A 23,473-nucleotide genomic window follows, 5' to 3' on the forward strand; every position below is an offset into this window, starting at 1 on the left:
GTGGAGAAGCGAACGTCACGGGACTGCCGCTCTCGAGCCAAACATGTGGCGGCGGTGAGCCACAGAGCTGCCCTGGTGAGCCACAGAGCCCCTAGTGAGCCACCGGCCCCCTCGTGAGCCACAGAGCCCCTAGTGAGCCACAGAGTCCCTGGTGAGACACAGAGCCCCTAGTGAGACACAGAGCCCCTAGTGAGCCACCGGCCCCCTCGTGAGCCACAGAGCCCCTAGTGAGTCACAGAGCCCCTGGTGAGACACAGAGCCCCTGGTGAGACACAGAGCCCCTAGTGAGCCACAGAGCCCCTGGTGAGCCACAGAGCCCCTAGTGAGCCACAGAGCCCCTCGTGAGCCACAGAGCCCCTGGTGAGTCACAAAGCCCCTCGTGAGCCACAGAGCCCCTGGTGAGACACAGAGCCCCTAGTGAGCCACAGAGCCCCTGGTGAGACACAGAACCCCTGGTGAGCCACAGAGCCCCTGGTGAGACACAGAGCCCCTGGTGAGCCACAGAGCCCCTGGTGAGCCACAGAGCCCCTGGTGAGACACAGAGCCCCTGGTGAGCCACAGAGCCCCTGGTGAGTCACAGAGCCCCTGGTGAGACACAGAGTCCCTAGTGAGCCACAGAGCCCCTAGTGAGCCACAGAGCCCCTGGTGAGCCACAGAGCCCCTGGTGAGTCACAGAGCCCATGGTGAGTCACAGAGCCCCTGGTGAGACACAGAGCCCCTGGTGAGACACAGAGCCCCTGGTGAGCCACAGAGCCCCTCGTGAGCCACAGAGCCCCTAGTGAGCCGCAGAGCCCTTAGTGAGCCACAGAGCCCCTGGTGAGTCACAGAGCCCCTGGTGAGACACAGAGCCCCTGGTGAGCCACAGAGCCCCTCGTGAGCCACAGAGCCCCTAGTGAGCCACAGAGCCCCTGGTGAGCCACAGAGCCCCTGGTGAGTCACAGAGCCCCTGGTGAGACACAGAGCCCCTGGTGAGCCACAGAGCTCCTCGTGAGCCACAGAGCCCCTAGTGAGCCACAGAGCCCCTAGTGAGCCACAGAGCCCCTGGTGAGTCAGAGAGCCCCTAGTGAGCCACAGAGCCCCTGGTGAGCCACAGAGCCCCTAGTGAGCCACAGAGCCCCTGGTGAGCCACAGAGCCCCTGGTGAGTCACAGAGCCCCTGGTGAGCCACAGAGCCCCTGGTGAGCCACAGAGCCCCTGGTGAGCCACAGAGCCCCTGGTGAGCCACAGAGCCCCTGGTGAGCCACAGAGCCCCTGGTGAGCCACAGAGCCGCCCTCACGGCCACCGCTCCTCACGCCACTTGCCCGGGCGTCTGTGACAGGCCACACGGGGGGGGGGGGGGGGGGGTCTCTGTCTGCCAGCGACTGAGTGGAGCGTGTTGGTGGAACAGGCGCGGGTGCCGATCGTCTCCGTGGCACTCCCCCTCCTCCTCCCCATCTAATGGTTTAGGAACCACGAAGTAGAGTTGGATATAGTAATAGTAATAATATCAAGAGTTGGATATAGTAATAGTAATAATATCAAGAGTTGGATATGGTTAGTAGTTCCTCCCCGTGTCAATCTTCCCCCCTCCCTCCATCCTCTTCCCCCCCCATCCTCCCCCCCATCCTCCCCTGCCCCCCACCCCTCCGCCAGCGGCAACATTGGTGAGATTGTTGAGATTGGTGAGATCGCCCGGCTGAGATTGAGCCCAGGAAGTGCTGCTCGGTCACTCCGTGTAGGTGCTGCCGGGCCTCCTGCAAATCCTAGACAAGACTACAAACCACCAAACCACTTTGTGTTTCACCAGGTACGGCAACGCTGAGCTGCGTAGATAGTTCTCATGAGCGACCTGCCTATCGCAAATGATGCACCCAACCAAGTGGCTCATCATCATCATCGCGTGGGAGTTGTAAAGCGGCAGCCAAACACTCAAGACACGTGACGTCGGCTCGACACGTGGAGGGTAACCGCCGAATGACCCGGAGAAAACTCTACGCGACCCCGGGGAGAGAGAAAAACAAAAACTACAAATGTTACGCGTGTACGCTGAACTTCTTTCACACCAGATTAACACGTAGCAGGCTTTCGCGACCAATATTATTCATAATCAACGTTGTTGGGTGAGATCGCGTTACTTATAAATGTGTCGTAACCCTCCACCACACGACATGGCCAATCAGCAAAAAAGTGTCACGTTGACAAAAGACAAATAGTTCACTGCTTTAGCCCACCGGTGCGTTGAAGCGTGAAACCACAACATTTACAATTTTTGAGTACGACGTTTCGCTGGTAATTGCATCCAGCATCATCGGGAAATTCGCCAGAAGGGTGAGGCTCTGCTCTTGCCCGCCGTGCTAATCGGAGGTGCGGAAGGAAGGACAACAAACTAAACACCCAAAAGCAGTTCTAAAGAAATCCGTCTTCAATGTAGATCACGTAAATTGCATCAGGGTCAGGCTCTAACTCGCGACCTCTGGCATGCCAGGCGAGATCGTCAACATCACGCGACTGTGGTGCGATCCACGGGTCACGGGGAGGAGGAGGGGGACGAGGAGGGCCCCCCGCCTAATGCATCACAGACGTGGGACGGGACGCCGGACGATCGGGACGTTCGTTTTGGCCGCTCGCACAATCGCGGCGCTTGCACGGGCGGCACCGCCACACGAGCCCACTCGGAGCCACCAACTCGGGACTCGGAGCCACCAACTCGGGACTCGTCAGCGGACAGACCGGGACGAGCGGGGAGACTTTGGGGCCGTCCATAAATGACGTCACGCGATTTAGGACGATTTTTGACCCCCCCCCCCCCTCGACGCACGGCGTCACAAAAAGTCAGATCCCCCCCTCCCTCAAATATGACGTCACAAAGCTCTGCTTCCCCCCCCCCCAAAAATAAAACATGCTTCAAATCGCTTTAAACTATTGTCATTGTAGTGCGTATTTAATGCGGCGCTGCACTCTGATGTTGTAGAAGAAAACATTTATTAAAAAGTCTATTTAATTAAGTAGAACGTGTTGTCTGTATTTATTTAACGTTGCGCATTTTGATGTGACGTCACATTTCTCAAACCCCCCCTCGTCACACATCGTCACAAATATCTGACCCCCCCCCAGGTGCGTGACGTCATTTATGGACGGCCCCTTTGTCGAAGCACGAGGAGGGGCACGCGCAACATCTAAAACGAAAAATCTCTCTCCGCTGCTGTTGCTGCTGCCGTGGGAAAGATTAGAAATCGGCGCTTCGCCTTGCTGGCAACACAACAGGAGGTGCTAAGATGTTAAAACCAGAACACCAAATAGATTCCTTTTGCAATGAGTCTGCGTTGACCAATCGAGTCTGTGTGCACGTATCAGAGCGTTTATATCTCGCGGTGAGCAGCAAAATCATGAAAGTTCACGCCGAGCTAGAAATGCTCCGACACGAGCACTGCAGCACTGCAGCACTGCAGCACTGCAGCACTGCAGCACTGCAGCACTGCTGCACTGCAGCACTGCAGCACTGCAGCACTGCAGCACTGCTGCACTGCAGCACTGCAGCACTGCAGCACTGCAGCACTGCAGCACTGCAGCACTGCAGCACTGCTGGATGGTTTGTTTCCGCCCGAGGACGACCGCTTGTGTTGCGATCGAAACGTCGCGATATGAATATTATTTTCTCTTCTACCCACGTGACTTTACCGAAAGCACCCAAGAGGATGGATTCCTGCAGCCAGGACAGCTCCAAGTCAAGATTGGTTTGGTGTGGTTCGCCTGTTGGCGATGCTCTCCGGTCTGACACTGGTGGTGAGTCGAGGCCATACAGAACAAGGCGGCTGCCTCTGGTGCAGGCCAATCCGTTTAAACAACTGTAGTAGAGTTACCCACTCGATGTTCACAAACTGGGAGAGCAAATCGTTGACAAGGTGTTCCCGCTCTTTCTAACGGTCAGGGTCTCACAAGTTGTGAGAGCTGACCGTAAACAAGGTTTTCCCGCGCGACCTAACGGTCAGGGTCAGATAGGGTGAATTGGGATCCTAAAGCAGATTGGGAACGACCAATCACAGGGTTCCACAAGGTGGCCGGGGATTGGACAACCCGGCCACGAACAAGTATAAAGCCAGAGCGCTCAGAGCTCTCGGGGAGTTCGACGACACGAAGACCCAAGACGGCGGAAGAAGCCTAGGACCCTGGACCAAGCCCTCCAGCCCTTATAAGGGCTAGGGTTCAGAGTAACCAGTGGTCGGGGAGACATCTCCCTAGGTCCAGTCAGAGGACATTGGAAGAGCGGGATGTTAAGTAGCCTGTAGGGTGCAGAGGCTTGTACGTTCTGAGTGTAATGTGTGAGGGAACCGTATACCCCTCAGTGCATAGGGACTGTGTTCATAAGACGAATAAAAGTGTGTGCTACAAAAGACGTTGAAGAGTCCGTCTGTACAACACTACACAACAATGCCCATTTCGATTTAAAGCTTTCGTGACTGCAGGGAATCATCTTCTTGGTTTTTTCGGTAAAGTCATGTAGAAGGGAGATGATAAAATAATAAAAATGAAACATAAATAATACAATTCTCACGTTTTATTATGTTTTATTTTCATTATATATTTTTTAATCTTCCTTCTACGTGACTTGACCGAAAGAACCAAGAAGAACAATGCCCATACACTGTATTATTATTATTTATGAGAGCCGTGTTTGTGTGTGCATGTTCACCACAAGTACTCTGTGGAATTAATGCAGCAACTTGAATCCTGGCAAAAGGTTTCTAATTGGCGTTTGAACCTCTTAATACAACTCCTCATCTTCTTGGTTCTTTCGGTAAAGTCACGTAGAAGGGAAATAATAAAATAATAAAAATAAAACATAATAAAATACAATTCTCACGACGTGTCGGCCACAACGCAAGCAGCCGTCCTCAGGTGAAGAACAGGGCTATCGGAAAGACAGCGTCTGAATGAGCCGAAACGTCGTGAGAATTGTATTTATTATGTTTTATATATTTTTTAATTTTATTTCCCTTCTACGTGACTTTACCGAAAGAACCAAGAAGATGAATCCCTGCAGTCACGAAAGCTTTAAATCGAAAACCAACTTCCTCCTGTTTTCATTGCCAGAAAGGCTGCAAACCTCTTCTTATTTTTCATACTTTGATACAGGGCAGAAAGGTCCCATTCTGCTGCTGCTGCCTGAGGTCGCACAAACACAGCGGCCGACTCAACGCCTCCTCTCCTTGACACGACGGGGGCTCAGCCATTGAATTGTTTTCTTTGCTGCGAAAACTTTTGTTGTTGTGGTAGTTGTGGTGACGGTGGTTGTTGGTGCTTTTTGGTTTGGTGCCAATTATTTATTTTGATTATTGTTTTATGTTTGCTTGGCAGCAGCAGCAGTCGGGGTTATTTATCTTCCATTTGCTTGCAAGTGGCTGTATATGGGATTTGGTCACGATGCACGCAAGAATCAGAATATTTATTTATGCCGGAGGAATCCGATGAGCAATAAAGCTTTTTTTCACAGATGTCCAATCGGGGCAGGGGGTGTGAACGTGACAACAACAATCACACAACCACGACAGCAGTGCCAAGCACAAGGCAGGTAAACAAAGCACCCAAACACATACAGTATCAAAATATCAGAGGAGGTTTTAACCTTTTTATCAAAGAGTAAAGGGTAATTGTTTTTGTATAAACTATGTTTTATTTTACCAGGTCAGGCCCCACTGAGCATTGTAGCTCCTGGCGATCACAAATCGTAGCTCAACGGAGTGGCCCATCGTCATCATCATCGTGAGGACATTTACAGGAGCCAAATACTCGAAACGCGCCGTGAAGTTGAGTCCAAATGTGGAGAGAAAAACCGGAGGACCCGGAGACAAATCCACACAAGCGCTGGAAGAGAGCGAGACACGCAGACTCCAAATACACAGCAGCAGCAGGCGTCGTCAGGGTCGGGATGGAATCCACGACCTCCTGTAGACCAGGCGAGGTAGTTAATATCTCCTAGCCACAGTGATGATGATGAGAGAGAGAGACACGCAGACTCCAAATATACAGCAGCAGCAGCAGGCGCCGTCAGGGTCGGGATGGAACCCACGACCTCCTGTAGACCAGGCGAGGGAGTTAACATCTCACCACCGTGGTGCCCCTTAAATAAATAACGTATACGAGTTCAAATTGACTCATAATATGTCTATCTGTTACTATCTAATTAATGTACAGTGTTATGGAATGCTATTAGCATGAACGACGCTTCAAAAAAATAAAGTATTATTATCACTGTAGACGAATGTGTTGCTTATATTTAAGAGGGAAAGGTTTTGCTTTTTGGGCTACAGCCCATACCCAATTCACCAACAACCTCGTACTCAAACTCCAAATATACAGCAGCAGCAGGCGTCATCAGGGTCGGGATGGAACCCACGACCTCCTGTACACACGGCGAGGGAGTCAACATCCCGCCACCACGGCTCGCTCGACAGCAGCGAGAATCGACATAAACTCTCTGCCCTGCAACAAACTCCGCGATGGTTCAGGGTCACTGGAGGGAGGGAGGCTGGGGGGGGAGTCAAATAACCGCTTACGAAATGAAAACACGAAAGTGACCCGATGAATTGAATAATAACAGCAATGATAATTTAACAACAATGACATTCTGTGACGACAAGGACAACCAGTCTGCCACGGTGGCTAGGAGATGTTTACAACCTCGCCTGGTCTACAGGAGGTCGTGGGTTCGATCCCAACCGTGACGCCTGCTGCTGCTGCTGCTGTACATTTGGAAATTGTGTGTCTCTCTCTCTCATCATCATCACGGTGGCTAGGAGATGTTAACTACCTCGCCTGGTGTACAGGAGGTCGTGGGTTCGATCCCAACCCTGACGCCTGCTGCTGCTGCTGTATATTTGTAGTTTGTGTGTCTCTCTCTCATAATCATCACGGTGGCTAGGATATGTTTACAACCTCGCCTGGTCTACAGGAGGTCGTGGGTTCGATCCCAACCGTGATGCCAGCTGCTGTATACTGTATTTGGAGTCTGCGTGTCTCTCTCTCTCCGCGCTTGCGTGGATTTGTCTCCGGGCCCTGTGGGTTTTCCCTCCACATTGAGAGTCAACGTCACCGTGAGCTCAGAGTATTTGGCCGCTGCTATAAATTTCCACACGACAATGATGTTAACCCACGTCGCTGAGCTGTCGTCTGCGATGGCCAGCTCGCTTCTGAAAAAGAGCTACACAGTTCAGTTGCGGGGCCTTACCTGGTCAAATAGAGTTTCAAATAGTTTCAACAAAATAAAAACGAGTTTATATTTAGTCCGTCCATCCGAGTAGTGGTCCTGGCAGTGCAGTGGTCAGCAGCGTGCCCTCTGACCTGTGACCTCAATGTCACCTGTTCGATTCCATCTCTCTGGTGTCAACGTGGTAGTTGAAGCGGTGTCAGGTTTCTTAAATCCACCCCACCATCCGTCATAGGAATGTGGAATTTCCACCACTGGCTCTTCAGGTCGATAAACAGGACATTGGTGAGCCAACTGTACGCACGTATGTTGAACTTATTTCGCACCGTACGTACCCAACCGGGCTAAATCGGAGGTACCAAAATGTTCAACATAAACTAAACTAGTTTTATTCTACCAGCTAAGGCCCACGACGTAGCTCTTGTTTCAGAAGCGACCTGGCTATCACAGATGACAGCTCAACCAAGTGGCTTATCGCGTGGATATTTATAGCAGCAGACCAAACACTCTGATCACGTGGCGTTGATTCTAAATGTGGAGGGGTAAAAAAACCGGGGGACCCCGAGAAAAATCCAGGCAACTACCAGCACACTCCAAATATACAGCAGCAGCAGCAGGCGTCAGGGTCGGGATCGAACCCACGACCTCCTGTATACCAGGCGAGGTAGTTGACATCTCCTCGCCACCGCGGTGATGATGATGATGAGAGAGACACGCAAACTCCAAGTCGACAGCAGCAGCAGCAGGCGTCGTCAGGGTTGGGATCGAACCCACGAACACCAGGCGAGGTAGTTAACATCTCATAGCCACCACGGTGATGATGAGGAGAGAGACACGCAAACTCCAAATATACAGCAGCAGGCATCGTCAGGGTAGGGATCGAACCCACGACCTCCTGTATACCAGGCGAGGTAGTCAACATCTCCTAGCCACCGTCTAGATAATGTAACTCGAGCGAGGCAGCAGGGACACTTCTGTTCTAACTAATGCCCTGCACTTGACACAACCTCTCTCAACATATCCTCTGGCGTAACTGCACTAGATTATGACATTCTTATTCAGTTTACGTTGCCTGGGGAGAAAGTGACAGATCTGATTATACAATGCCAAGACCCAAACTACTGTACACTCAGCAGTACACACGGACACGTGGTCACATCAATCCCAGTTACTGCGACAATCCTGGCGAGTCCCAGATGCACTTGAAGACTGCAGACACGGAGTTTTGTAAATTATTCACTGTATTCTCCTGCCTCTCATCTCACTCCCCTCCACGCACTCTCCTACCTCTCTCATCTCACTCCACTCCCCTACCTCTCTCATCTCACTCCACTCCCCTCCACACACTCTCCTACCTCTTCCCTCTCATCTCACTCCACTCCACGCACTCTCCTACCTCTCTCATTTCACTCCACTCCCCTCCACGCACTCCCCTACCTCTCCCCTCTCATCTCACTCTACTCCACGCACTCTCCTGCCTCTCCCCTCTCATCTCACTCCCCTCCACGCACTCTTCTACCTCTCTCATATCACTCCACTCCACGCACTCCCCTGCCTCTCCCCTCTCATCTCACTCCCCTCCACGCACTCTTCTACCTCTCTCATCTCACTCCACTCCACGCACTCCCCTGCCTCTCCCCTCTCATCTCATCTCACTCCCCTCCACGCACTCTCCTACCTCTCCCCTCTCATCTCACTCCACTCCACGCACTCTCCTACCTCTCCCCTCTCATCTCACTCCCCTCCACGCACTCCCCTACCTCTCCCCTCTCATCTCACTCCCCTCCACGCACTCCCCTACCTCTCCCCTCTCATCTCACTCCACCCCACGAGGCATGTAGACTCAGCCACGAATAGACCCATGGAGACCAATAGCGACACATTAAAGACACACGCCAGAGCAGTGCGAGTGTGGCCTTGCCACCCAGGCAACTCGGTGAACCCACCGCGGTCTGCGCTCCTCCAACGGAGGTGGAGCAGCGGACACGACACGAACCCTCTCTCTCTGTGTGTCTGTCTCTTTGTCATATCTGTCTGTCTGTCTCTCTGTTCGTGGCAGCAGCAGCAGCTCGACACTGGGCCATCGAGATCTTGAACCACATCGCCATACGTAAGAAGAGAGATATACAGAGACTCATAGACACCTATAACGACACAGATGTACACATAGACTCAGAGACCCATAGTAACACAAGAGGTAGACACCCATGGAGATACACAGAGACTCATAGAGATCTCCACAGACATCGAGATCCTGAACCACATTGCATTATGTAAGTAGATATACAGAGACTCATAGAGACCCATAGACACTCTAGATAGAGACTCAAAGAGATAGAGACTCGTAGAGATACAGAGACACACAGAGACCTCCCCATTGGCATTGAGATCCTGAAACACCATGCTGCTGCTATCACGCGCATTCATACTACAGTCAAAACTTCAGGCCCACGTGTTTCCACGTGACATCATATCGAAATGTATTCTTCCTGTGACAGGTCTAGAGGTGCAATTGCATTTGGACATCCATCAGGACCGCAACAACGTCCCTCGCGATCGCTGGAACTCACTGCCAAGCTCTTCACCTTGAACCATGCGAGTTCTACCCCCGAGGAAGCTTGCGAGAGCTGAATGGAGTTTAAAATAAATCACAAACAGCACGTTGTTGTGAAAGATCCAACGCAGGAGATCTCCTGGGGTTTCATCTTCCACGAAGCTCATATCAATGGGACCTTTCTGCCAGTATCAAAAATTGCGAAAAGTAAAGTACTGTTTTACCCTTTCTGGCAATAAAACTTAACCTTTTGCCTTGTCTTGCAAAATGTATCTACCTGGGGTTGGAACATCTCAACACAAGCCCGGTTTTATTGGCAGAGAGGCGACAGCCGATTCTTATTTTTCATCAATTGTAATTCTGGACAAACGACCCAATATATATGACTGCTGTACTGTTATCGCCTTTGTGGCGATGTCCTCTGACACTGGCGGTGAGTCTCTGGTGCAGGCCAATCAGTCTCAACGTCAACGCGTAACATTATGATGATCATCAGAGCACGCTTGTTTGCATGTTTTGCCACATGTGTGTTGAATGCAGACTTGATGCCTGGCAAAAGATTTCTATTTGGTGTTTGAACGTCTTAGCACAACTCCTGAGGTGTTGCCAGAACGGGCAAACACCTATTCTCATGTTTCACTGCCTATGGTCCACACTGCACCGCATCACCCACTGCGCAAGGCACAGCAGCAGCTGATGCGGCTACCCGAGTCAACCCATGCCAAGTTAAAACCTGTCCAGAAGCGACGGTCAGTGACAGCGTGAAGCGACCCATTGCCCCGAGACCCACGCATACGAAGGTGAAGACATGACAGCTGATGATGAGGATGATGAGTATGATGAGGATGATGAGGATACACTCACTCCGCTGGCTCCTCACTCTGTGGCAGAGGTCGCAAACGGGCTTTGATTCCTTACCCGTACCCGGCGGCACCAGGGTCGCAAACGGGTACCCGTACCCGTACCCGGCCGTACCCCTACCCTACCCGTACCCTACCCGTACCTGGCCGGGTACCTGATTGTGACCTCTGGGATGAAGCCATGTTGCAGGCGCGGGTGGGTTGATTCTAGGAATTTGAATTGTGAGAAGAGACAAGACGTTGGGAAATGAGTGACAAACAGTTACTCACCAGTGACTCACGGCCTACCCCTAACCGTACCCGGCCGCACCAGGGTCGCAAACGGGTACCCCTACCCGGCCGGGTACGGGTAGCCGGGTATCGGGTAGGGTACGGGTATCGGGTACCCGGTTGCGACCTCTGCTCTGTGGCCTGGTCACCGCAATGTGACTTAGTAGAGTTGTTGCTCTGCAATTGACATCATCAGCCGTACGATCGAATAATAAGTTATATAAATGACTGCATTGTGCTGCATCTGATTAAATGACTTATAAAAGTGTAGTAAGTTGATGAGGAGACGATGAGGAAGTTGAGACACACTGTTTATTAACTCCGGGACAGATACAATAGTTGAAGGGGTATCGGCCCCTTCACCCGTACTATGGGAAACCCACCCTAGTACTAAGCCCTCTGTCCTGTCCCCCAGTCCTCCTCTACTGGGCTACGGGAGGCTGACTGATCTGGCCCTGGCAAGCACAGATCTCGGCACCAGCTAACCAGCCTTGCCCTGATAAGGGCAGCGGTCTGGAAGCTCTTGGGCCGCGCCACTGGCTTACCCGGCTCGGCCCTTATAAGGACGGCGAGACCGGGGAGTCCCAGGGCCTAATCTCCGAGTCTTAGATCTTCACTGGTCAGCTTCGTGTCGAACTGCCTCGAGCTCTTTGGGTTCCACCTTTTATAGGGATCGCCTCCGAGGGCTGGGGGCGTGGGCAATAACTGATGCGGACGTCGGTGTGACCCCCCGTGTATGTGAGTGCCGACAGCCCTGTGTTTGTTGTCCGCCGTTTCTCCCGTAATAACCCCTACATCACCCCCCCCTGTACAGCTCGCAGCCGTCCCGGCTGCAACAATCCCTCAACCCCCAAGAATAAAGATTAACACCGTCAATACACGTGTGCCTCGTAACAGTAACAATAACAAGAACAAGCGTAACATCAACCGATGGTTCCCTAAAAAAAAAAAAAAAACCCCCACCCGGAACCGCAACACATATACAGAACGGTATAACAGCACATGCAATCAGCATATCGCGATCACACGCGTACATTGAAGCACAATAGCAAGCAAATCTGCAGGCGACCAACACACCATCAATCCCGTCGTAACTTTTCAACCACAACACAGTTATTCCCTCTCATGCAACGACCGCATCGCACACAGCACCTCGCAGCATAATACAGCCCAAAAAAAACATTTTTTTTTTTTCAATTAAGCCCATCGCGCACGGTGACCCACGAGATGGTACAGCACAGGATACCCGACGCTCCCACGTTAATAATTAACTTTACCATCAAGATAACAACTCCACGCAGCAGCGCACACACTCCCTTTGAAACTCAGCAACCACAGCAGACTCTCCGTCCATTCCCAACACACGCACACACTTACATGGACAGCAAGCAACAAGCAGATAGCGTGGTCATCGTTATTACACACACATACAACCATTAAAAAAACATATATACAATGAGCGGGTTCCGCAGCAACGGAACACGCGCGGAAAGCTAATCATAACAACCGGCGCGTTTTGGCGCGAGTCCGTGCAGCGGGCCCGTCACAAGGGGCCGGCTTGGTAGAGTCAGTGGCAGGTGTCGCATCAGCAGGTGCCTGGTCGTCCGGTTTCCCGGACGTGCCAGCGCCGCCCCCCACGGGGGAGGCTGGCAGCCCAGAGGGCTTCAGTCCTGGGGCTCCTGAAGACGGGACAGTCATTAGTGGATCAGAGGCTGGCATCGATCCCGCCCCCCCGGAGTCAGAGGACTCCCCACATGTTCGGCCATTTACGTGGGAGGAAGCGTGCGGAGCAAAAAATGGCTTTAACCGTGAAGGGTGCACAAACCACCGACGCTTCCCCCACTTAATGCGCACACATTGAGGCCGCACAACCTGCACAATTTCAACGGGGCCCCTCCATGGTCGCAACAACTTAGCCGAGGTGGCCAATGGCACCTGAGGGCAGTGCAACCATGCTCGGTCGCCCGGGTGCCATTCGTGCGTGTGAGTCCGGCGCGACCGCAATCTCTCGTTTTGTTTCTGGCGAGAGTCAGAGTTTTGCATGGCCGCCTGCCGTGCCTCCGCCAAGCGAAGGATGTTAAATTTAACATGGTCGGCGATTTTCGACTTAGCATGAGGCGCGGCAATCGTCAGCTGAGTCGCGACAGGCGGGTCAACCTCGCGACCATACATAAAAAAAAATGGCGAGAACCCGGTCGCCGCGTGAGGAGCCATCCTGTATGCCGCCAGGACTCCCCCGATCCGTAGATCCCAATCGTTTTGGGACTCAGATACCTGGTGGGATAGCATGGACGTAAGAGTCCTATGCAAGCGTTCCACCATCCCATCCGTTTGTGGATGGTAAGGCGAGGTACGAACTTTCTTTGTACCCAGAAGGCCACATACCTCGTGTAAAAGGGTACTAGTGAAATTCTTTCCCTGATCGGTCAACAACCGTTCCGGAGCGCCTTTGTCGAGGACGTAGCCCTGAACAAAAGCCTCCGCAACGGCCGCTGCGGACTGGTTGGCGAGGGGCCAAGCCATAGGCCATCGCGTGAAATATTCCACGCCAACCAGCAGGTACTTATTACCCCTCGGCGTGGAAGGAAACGGTCCCAAAATATCAAGGGCGACCAGCTCGTTAACCCGGGTGACCGAAATGGACTGGAGCGGTGGACTGGCTCCCTTCGCCGGCGGCTTCCGTTGTGCACACTGGGTACAGGACCGCAGCAGATCGTCCACGTCTCTTGCCATGCCCGGCCAAAAGTAATTAAGCTGGAGCATGGCAAGTGTTTTGAGGGTACCCAGGTGCAGGAGCCGTTCATGAGCAGCCCATACAGCCCTACCCCTTAACGTGGAAGGCACCACCAGCCTGTGACGGCGGATCGTCCCGTCCCAATGCATGAGTAAGCCCTGGCACCACCCCCATGAGTCAACGCCCGACTTCCCTTGACCTGATCCTTCCGCGCGACGTCGTAGCGCCAGGAGGGTCGCATCCTCCATTTGGAGGCGACCCCACTCAGTACTTGACAAGCCAAGTAGGGAATCACTCCCACCCTCCGAAATAGGACCAGCGTCCGAAGGAGTATTAACTGCGGCCGCAAGAACCCGATCCCGGCCGTCACTTGCCGATTTGCAACGGCCCGAACCCAAGAAACAAGTGCAATCCGGGGCGATCGGCAGGCGTGATAGGGCATCGGCGTTGGTGTGGCGAATCCCCTTCCGGTAAGTTGTCTCAAAATCGAAATCCTGCATGATCTCGAGCCATCGGGACAACTGCCCCGATGGCTGGTTAATTCATAGGGCATACTGCAACGCTGCATGATCTGTACGGACGGTGAAATGCCGGCCGTACAGATATGGTCGGTACTGTTGGATAAAGAACACGATAGCCAACAGATCGCGGCGGGTGACGCAGTACCGCTGCTCGGCCGGGGACAGTACTCTACTACCATAAGCCACAACGCGCTCCACGCCACCCACAATTTGTGACAGCACGCCTCCAATCCCGGTATTGCTTGCGTCCGTGTCGAGCACGAACGGCATGGAAAAATCGGGGTAGCTTAACGGCGGGGCCCCCACCAGGGCATCCCGAAGAGAGACAAAAGCGGCGTTCTCCACCGGCCCCCAATGAAATTTGACCCCTTTTGACGTCAAGGCATGTAGTGGCTTAGCGATGGAAGCAAAGTCCGCAACAAACCGGCGGTAATATGAAGCAAAGCCGATGAAGCTTCTAACCTCCCCCACCGAGGTGGGAATAGGCCAGGAGCTGACACAACGCGTTTTGGCGGGATCGGTTGAGATACCTGACCGGCCGACGATGTGACCCAAATATTTAACAGATTCGCGCAGCAAATGGCACTTTTGTGGCTTGAATTTCAAATTAGCAGCGCGCATTTTGAGAAAGACGGCCCGAAGCCTATCAAGGTGTTCCTCGAACGTCTTACTGAATACGATAACGTCATCCAGGTAAATCAAACACACCTCCCATTGCAAGCCAGCGAGGACCAATTCCATCAGGCGCTGGAACGTCGCGGGAGCAGAGTGTAATCCCATGGGTAAGCGATTGAATTGGAAGAGGCCGTGCGGCGTTCGGAAAGCTGTTTTGGGCCTGGATTCGTCGTCCAAGGGAAGTTGCCAAAATCCTGAGAGCAAATCCAAAGTGGAAAAGAATCGCGATCCCGCGAGGGCATCCAGCGATTCGTCCATTCGAGGAAGCGGATAAGCATCGGCCACCGAGATCTTATTTAATCGCCGGAAATCAACGCAGAACCTTAGGGACCCGTCGTGCTTTTTGACCAACACTATGGGTGCACCCCAAGGGCTGGTCGAGGGAGAAATGATGTCCGATTTCAACATGTCATCTACAGCCGATTTGACATGATCCTTTTCGGCGGGACTTAACCGAAAAGGATTTTGGCGGATAGGGGCGTTGTCACCGGTGTCAATATGGTGGCGTAGCAATTTGGTACATCCGATATCGTATTTGTGTTTACTGAAGACGTCGGAAAATTCTCGCAATAAGGCGCGTAATCTAGCACGTTGTGCGTCAGACAGGTCAGGTGACTCAGCACACAACGCATCCAGCCAAACCTCGTCAGCGTCTGAGGCTAATCGCGTTTGAGAATCGGTGGCCACCTGGCCAATGATCGGCGTTTCCGCAGGTACCGGAACCGCATGTGCGAACACGGTACCTTGCGAAACCACTGCCGTCCGTGTCCCGACATTGAGGACCGCGATAAACGGGTCCCCATCCCCTTTAACAATAGTCTGGGCCGTCACCAGATCTGGCCCACTCACCCCGGCTCTAGATGGTCCCAAAATAACGCCCCGGTCAGAGACTCCTTTATCGAACGGTCGACGCAAGCGCAGGGGTACCAACATCTGTGCCCCCGGGGGTACACGCACCGTCCGAGCAACAAGCGCCTGTACCGTAGCACAGGCAACACGCACGGCAGGGGTGGCAGGTAGGAACGTCATACGTCGGCCCGATGGAAGCTCGATGCATTGCTGGTCAATCAGAATTTTGATGGGCAATTTGGCCAAAAAGTCTGTCCCCAACAGGCACGGAATAGCCAGCGAGGAGGAGACGAACACCGGGCCAGATAGTTTAATGTCCCCTATCGAAATTTGCGCTCGAATTTGACCGATAATACCCAACGAGCCCCCATTCGCAGCGTAAAACGGTATATCGACAGGGAGCAACGGGCGACTCTGAACGGGCAGGATATTATAAATCAAATCTGAAATGATAGTTGCCGAAGCTCCCGTATCGACCAATAGCCGTACCTCCACCCCGTCAATATGCCCCGCGACAACGGACGACCCCGCTGATGCAGCCACAACTCGGTGAGCCAACTCGGACCATTGGCCCGGTTGGAGCGCCCTCCCCGACATGCCGCGACCCGACGCACCAGCACCCAACCCCCGAGAATTGTGTATCGGACCATGCGATAGGAAAGTGGGTGTGTGTGCAGGCCGAACATGTGGGGTGCCATGACTTGCCCGAGGATGTTGCGAAGGCTTGTGAGGAGGGCCGTCCGCAGCTCCAGGTCTCGCACCGCGCTGTCGAGGAGCCCGGCATCCGGACGCCACGTGGCCCCGGAGGCCACAATTATAGCAGACGACGAGCGTTCCAGAGGACTTGGGCTGGTCTCGGTGGCTTGGAACGTCCCGAGCCGGTCGCTCGGCAGATCGCCATCCTGCAGAACGATCCGCAGCGAAGGCTCCCTCCATTCCAGAAGAGGTTGCCGCCACGGTGTGTCGTGCAGCAGCTTTGTTCGCCTTCCTCCGCTGGGAGATGAGATTGGCGTGAATGTGCCTTGCAGCCCGCAGTGATGACATATCCGCATCGTCCTGCGCTAAGATGGTGAAGTCCAGATCGTCAGCCAGCAGCAAAATTTTCTCGGCCACCATCGCATCGATCCCCTCTTCATCCATACGCGGGAAAGCGTCTTTCGCCAATGACAGCAGGGCCGTGCGATAAGCGAGTGGCGATTCCTTATCACCCTTCTGCCGTTCATAGAAGAGCTGGCGACAATCGGAGGGCGGCCCATAAACGGTGGCCAGCAGCTGCAGCGCCGACTGAATGGTGGAGCGTGCCGACTTGGGTGCAGCAGTGAGGGTGCCCAGGGCGTCGCCGTCCAATAACGCCGGGAGAGCACACAGCGCCTCGTTGTCCGACCAGCCTGCCATCTCTTGGTGGGCCAAGAACCGGCGCTGGAACCCCCCCCAATCGCCGTCGCTTGCAACAAATACCTGCAGGGCCGGCAGGCGTTGCTGGAATGTCGGCTCCGTCTCCGATCCTCTTGCAGCGTCTCTTGCAGCATCCGTAGCGCGTCCCCGTACTGTATGGTCGGTGCTGGCGTCAGCTGGTGGTGACGTTTCAACCCCTGATAGGCTGCCACCGCGACCCGCCTCCGCCGATGACGTGGCGGCTGCTGGCTGGGCACCGTCTCCCGCGTGACGAGCTGGGACTCCTCCCTCCGCCCCTACTGTCTTCGTGGCGGGATTTTCGAGTCGCCCCGCTGTTGTAAAGGCGGGAGTTTCTGGCGGGCGTTGTCCATCTTCCCGCCGCGTCGCTCCTCCCGGCCCCAGGCGAGTTATTTGTTCCAGCATAGCGGCCGCTGCATACAAGAGCTCCGCCAGCCGCGAGTGAGCCAACGCCAACTCGTCAGTCGACGTCCCGGCCCTCTCCGACGGCCCCGCCGATGTCGGAGCCGGCAGCAGTTGTGCAGGTACGTCGGCGGCGATGTCTTGCACTGCCCCTCCCTCGTCGTCATCCTCTCCTGGGTCTTGGGCACGAGTCTTCCGTCTCGTATCCATGCTTGGACCACTTCCAACACCAGATGTAGTAAGTTGATGAGGAGACGATGAGGAAGTTGAGACACACTGTTTATTAACTCCGGGACAGATACAATAGTTGAAGGGGTATCGGCCCCTTCACCCGTACTATGGGAAACCCACCCTAGTACTAAGCCCTCTGTCCTGTCCCCCAGTCCTCCTCTACTGGGCTACGGGAGGCTGACTGATCTGGCCCTGGCAAGCACAGATCTCGGCACCAGCTAACCAGCCTTGCCCTGATAAGGGCAGCGGTCTGGAAGCTCTTGGGCCGCGCCACTGGCTTACCCGGCTCGGCCCTTATAAGGACGGCGAGACCGGGGAGTCCCAGGGCCTAATCTCCGAGTCTTGGATCTTCACTGGTCAGCTTCGTGTCGAACTGCCTCGAGCTCTTTGGGTTCCACCTTTTATAGGGATCGCCTCCGAGGGCTGGGGGCGTGGGCAATAACTGATGCGGACGTCGGTGTGACCCCCCGTGTATGTGAGTGCCGACAGCCCTGTGTTTGTTGTCCGCCGTTTCTCCCGTAATAACCCCTACAAAAGCAACAACAAATGACGTCACAACGCATCATCACATCCCTACCCACCACGGTACGAGCACTGATCACGTGTATGTGGATAAGTTGGACTTCTTCTGCACCGTACGCAGCCAACCGTGCTAATCTAAACACGTGTGCACGGTGCCATTGAAGTTACAAAGATCCCCCATGTAGCCTGTCCAGACTGCTGGGACAAGTGCTGTTAGCAAGCACACACACACAACCACACAAAGACAAAGATCCCCCATATAGCTTGCCCAGACTGCTGGGAGAAGTGCTGTCAGCAAGCACACACACACAACCACACAAAGACAAAGATCCCCCATATAGCTTGCCCAGACTGCTGGGACAAGTGCTGTTAGCAAGCACACACACACACACAAAGACAAAGATCCCCCATATAGCTTGTCCAGACTGCTGGGAGAAGTGCTGTCAGCAAGCACAAACACACAACCACACAAAGACAAAGATCCCCCATATAGCTTGCCCAGACTGCTGGGACAAGTGCTGTTAGCGAGCACACACACACACACAAAGACAAAGATCCCCCATATAGCTTGCCCAGACTGCTGGGAGAAGTGCTGTCAGCGAGCACCTAACGAGGCTGTCCCGGCACACGAGGTCCTTCGTGAGTGGGTTGGGGGCCAGCACCACACGCCCGGCCGCCTTTGTCTCCCCAGTGCTGATGTGGGTTTTATTAACGCACCGTACCAGCGGTGGACTACGGGTACTAATTTAAGTCCGAGTGGACCTAGAGGAGGTCGCTACTGCCGCACGCGTGGTGTACACACACACGTGGTGTACACACACACACGTGGTAGCGTTGCTGTTGTTGTTGATCAAGGTTGGGTTTTGTTTGGGAGTGGCTGTTTTATGGGTTTCGGTTTGGTATGAATACAATCATTAATTTTTTTGTATTACTGCTAATTCTATTTCCTCCCTTTATTACTGCTAATCCTACATAATACACGAGCATAATATGACTTTGAGACCCCCCCCCCCCCACACATTCCACAAGTAGTGACTAATCCCATATCTGCATTTTCCATAAATATGCTAAATTCCTCTGTTGATATGCAAATTCATTTGTCAAGGCGCTCTTCCTCCCCTAACCCAGCTTAAATATACGCTGCCAAGCTTGGTGGTGTTCATTCAGACGCTGTCTTTCCGACAGCCCTGTTCTTCACCTGAAGATGGCTGCTTGCGTTGTGGCGGAAACGTCGTGAGAATTGTATTTTATTGTGTTTTATATTTATTATTTTATATTTCCCTTCTACGTGACTTTACCGAAAGAACCAAGAAGATGAATAATTCATGTGCAGCGTATTGGGACGCTTCCAGCGTGCATGACGCTGTAGACAATTAAAGTTGTCGTGTCGCGTAGGGAGAACGGCCCCCACCTGACGATTGCTTGTGTGGCGATCGAAACGTCGTCATCTATTGTACTTCTACCCACGTGGCTTTAACGAAAGAACCAAAGATGATGGATAACCAGCGGTCACGAAAGCTCCAGATGAAAGTCGTAGTATTATTGCACACAAGTTTGTCTTTCACAGGGAGAGTTGCTCTTTGGGATTTTTATCCCATATCCAGTTCCCCAACAAACTAGTACCACATTTATCGACCCTCCCCTGTAACGTTTTCTTCTATATAAAAACCAATCACAAAGTCGCGTACAAGGACATTGAAATCCTGTCCAACAATCCTGCTGACAGTACACACGTGGGTTACGACCACAGCAAGGCCGTAACATCCATTGTTGTACTCTACGTTATATACTACCACACAAATGGCAAAGGATGCAGGAGTGAGAATTGGCGTGGTAGAGAGGGCAGTGAGAAAAAAGAGATTAATCGAAACGCGGTAAGATCGTGAATGTTAAGGACCGTCTCTTGTGAAACATGTGAAGTCTACGGGCACACAAGACGACTGCAAAGACAGAACGAGTGGTGGTGGTGATGATGGCTCTGTGTGTGTGTCTCTGCGAAACTCGGGCCATTAACAAGAAGCTAAAGACTGACCGAGAATAAGACATTGACACTCGAAATGTTCACTGGAGTGCCACGGGGTTACTGCTGCTGCTGCGTCTAAGCTGGATTCACAGAATTCCTCAACGTAGAAGTCAGAGACAAGGCTGATGGTGGTGGTGATGCGGTGATGGGAAGTGGAGCTCATGGACACACACGCATAAGTAGTAAGATGGACAACAGTAGAACATCTTAAAGTGTGTGGTGGTGGTGGTTGTTGTTCAGAACACGATGGCACGAGACGCGAGTGGCCACGACTTCAGCAGACTGGCACGACGCGGCAAGAGAGGCACGTGGAGGCTCATGACTTGGTGTGCTACGGGATATTTGCCCATTCATGGACCGTCGTGATGATTATGATGCACTACACACTACACTCTTATACACTACACTATTATACACTATACACTACACTCTTATACACTACATTATTATACACTATACTATACACTACATTACTATACACTATACACTACACGATTATACACTACATTATACACTATACACTACACTACTATACACTACACTATTATACACTACATTATACACTACACTATATACACTACATTATACACTATACACTACTATACACTACACTATTATACACATTATACACTACACAATATACACTACATTATACACTACACTCTTATACACTACATTATTATACACTACACTATACATTACATTATTATACACTCTACACTACACGATTATACACTACACTATACACACTACACTACTATAGACTACACTACTATACACTACATTATACACTACACTATACACTACACCACTATACACTACACTACTATACACTACACTATACACTACACTACCACGATGTGCACTACTTGAGCACACTGGCACTACGACAGCGAGTGAAGTGTAAACAAACAAATGACGCAGTGTGTAGTGGACTCCTCCTCGGGGCTCTCTGCCCCATGGATCGCGACGATGATGAAGAAGATGATGAAGATGAAGACCACTCAACCCAGCAACACCTCATTGACCAGCGCGGTGAAGTATGGTCAAAACAATCCCCCCAATGACCCAACAGCACGGCGGAAGGTCACGCATGGGGCAGCAGCGGCGGATTGCCACCCTGGTCGTGGGGCAGACGGACATTCCACGTTACCAGGCCGGGATTCGCTTACCGTTCTTGGGTGACTCGTTCATCTCGATGGACTCCGTGGCTTGAGCGTATTCCGCGTCCATCTTCTCTCGAAGCTAGTTCTCCGACGTTTAGTTCCGCGACGTTTAGTTCCGCGGACTCTTCTTTGGGGTTCGTGTGTTGTTGTTGTTGTTTGTGGTTCCCTTCAGGGTTTTATTTTGGATGTTCACGACAAAACTGCAATGGTGGAACACAAAGAAGGGGGCCGATGAGAAGAAGTCGTCACTCTGCGTGCCGCTGGCAGTGGTTGATGGTCGAGACTTGGCACGGAATCGCAGCCAAAGGCCGGCAGACGTCCCACCACCACTACTACCACCACTAATTACCACAACCACCACCACTACCACCACCACTACTAACACCACCACCACCACTACCAATACTAACACCACCACCACTAATTACCACAAACACCACCACACTAACCACCACTACTACCACCACCACCACTAACCACCATCACTACCAACACCACCACTACCACTACTAACACCAGCACCACCACCACTAACCACCACCACCACTACCACCACCACTAACCACCACCAACACTAACCACCACTACCACCACCACCACTACCATCACTACCACTACCACCACCACCGCTACTACCACCACTACCACCACCACTACTAATTACCACAACCACCACCAGACTAACCACCACCACCACTAACCACCACCACTACCACCACCAACACCACCACCACCACTAACCACCAACACCACCACTACCACCACCAACACCACCACTAACCACCACCACTACCACTACTACCACCACTAACACCACCACTACCACCACCACTAACACCACCACCACCAACACCACCACCACTACCACCACCAACACCACCACCACCACCACCACCAACACCACCACTACCACCACTACCACCACCACCAACACCACCACCACTACCACCACCACTACCACCACCACGAACACCACCACCACTACCACCACCAACACCACCACCACTACCACCACCAACACCACCACCAATAACCACCACCACTACCACCACTACTGTACGAGGCGTCAAGTTTAACCCCCGGGGTGGTCGCGTGGATTTCGCGCCTCCGATCAGCGCCTCTTGGCTACGTACGGCGCGAAAGAAGTTCGGCTACACACGCAGGAGGCCTTCATCCAGCAGCGGATAGACAATGACGGCTGCTGCTGCTGTGACGTCACAGCAGCAGCAGCAAGGCCACGTGGCGGACAGGGGCCCGGATCCATCGACCTCGCTCAGGTCGCTCGCAAACTCTCTCCAGCGTCACCCTTCGTCGTGTGTGTCTGTGTGTGTGTCACTGTGTGTCTGTGTGTGTGTCACTGTGTGTGTCTGTGTGTGTGTGTGTCACTGTGTGTCACTGTGTGTCTGTCTGTGTGTCACTGTGTGTCTGTGTGTGTCTGTCTGTGTGTCTCTGTCTGTGTGTGTCTGTGTGTCTCTATGTGTGTCTCTGTGTGTCTGTCTGTGTGTGTGCGTGTCTGTGTGTGTCTGTGTGTGTATGTCTGTCTGTGTGTGGGTGTCTGTCTGTGTGTGTGTGTGTCTGTGTGTGTATGTCTGTCTGTGTATGTCTGTCTGTGTGTGTGTCTGTGTGTGAGTGTCTGTGTATCTGTGTCTGTGTGTCACGATTCAAGGGACGAACGCGAGAGCGAGATCTCCACGAGGTCTTCCCGATCCACTCCGCCGCTGCCGCCGCCGCTGCCGCCGCCGCTCCTCGCAACGAGGCGGAGCCGGGGAAGTCTTCGGGGAGCGGCGGGGGGGAAACCCGGAGTCGGATTTCTTCTACACCGGCGAACCCGGAGTGGAGTCTCACAGGCAGGAGCCTGGAATGGTTTTGTAGCAGCAGCGAGTACCCGGAGTGGAGTCTCACAGGCAGGAGCCTGGAACTCTCTTATTTTAGCGACTGCCCGGAGTGGAGTCTTTCAGGCAGGAGCCTGGAATGGTTTTGTAGCAGCGAGTGTCCGAGGTGGTGTATTCCGTACAGGAGCCCGGGATTTGTCGTCGTGGCGAGTACCCGGAGTGGAGTCTCACACAGGAG

General features: G+C 53.0%; 1 protein-coding gene across 7 annotated transcripts in view; it reads right to left on the minus strand.

Moving 5' to 3' along the window:
• Nucleotides 1-23,215, minus strand: part of LOC133360427 (anoctamin-5-like) — an 81,300-nt gene extending 58,085 nt beyond the window's left edge. For 2 of the 7 annotated variants that reach the window (XM_061579146.1, XM_061579148.1), the window contains exon 1: nt 21,410-21,850. In XM_061579146.1, the coding sequence (XP_061435130.1) occupies nt 21,410-21,470 (61 nt within the window). In that variant the 5' untranslated portion in view covers nt 21,471-21,850. Of the gene's footprint in view, nt 1-21,409; nt 21,851-22,536; nt 23,047-23,077 lie in introns of those variants that run through there. The other 5 variants (XM_061579150.1, XM_061579149.1, XM_061579144.1 and 2 more) reach the window with 4 other exon arrangements.
• Between the last annotated feature and the right edge of the window lie 258 nt (nt 23,216-23,473).

The sequence above is a fragment of the Lethenteron reissneri genome, chromosome 68 (assembly GCF_015708825.2).
Source record: "Lethenteron reissneri isolate LAM-NWPU_2019-01 chromosome 68, ASM1570882v1, whole genome shotgun sequence".
Lineage (NCBI taxonomy): Eukaryota > Metazoa > Chordata > Hyperoartia > Petromyzontiformes > Petromyzontidae > Lethenteron > Lethenteron reissneri.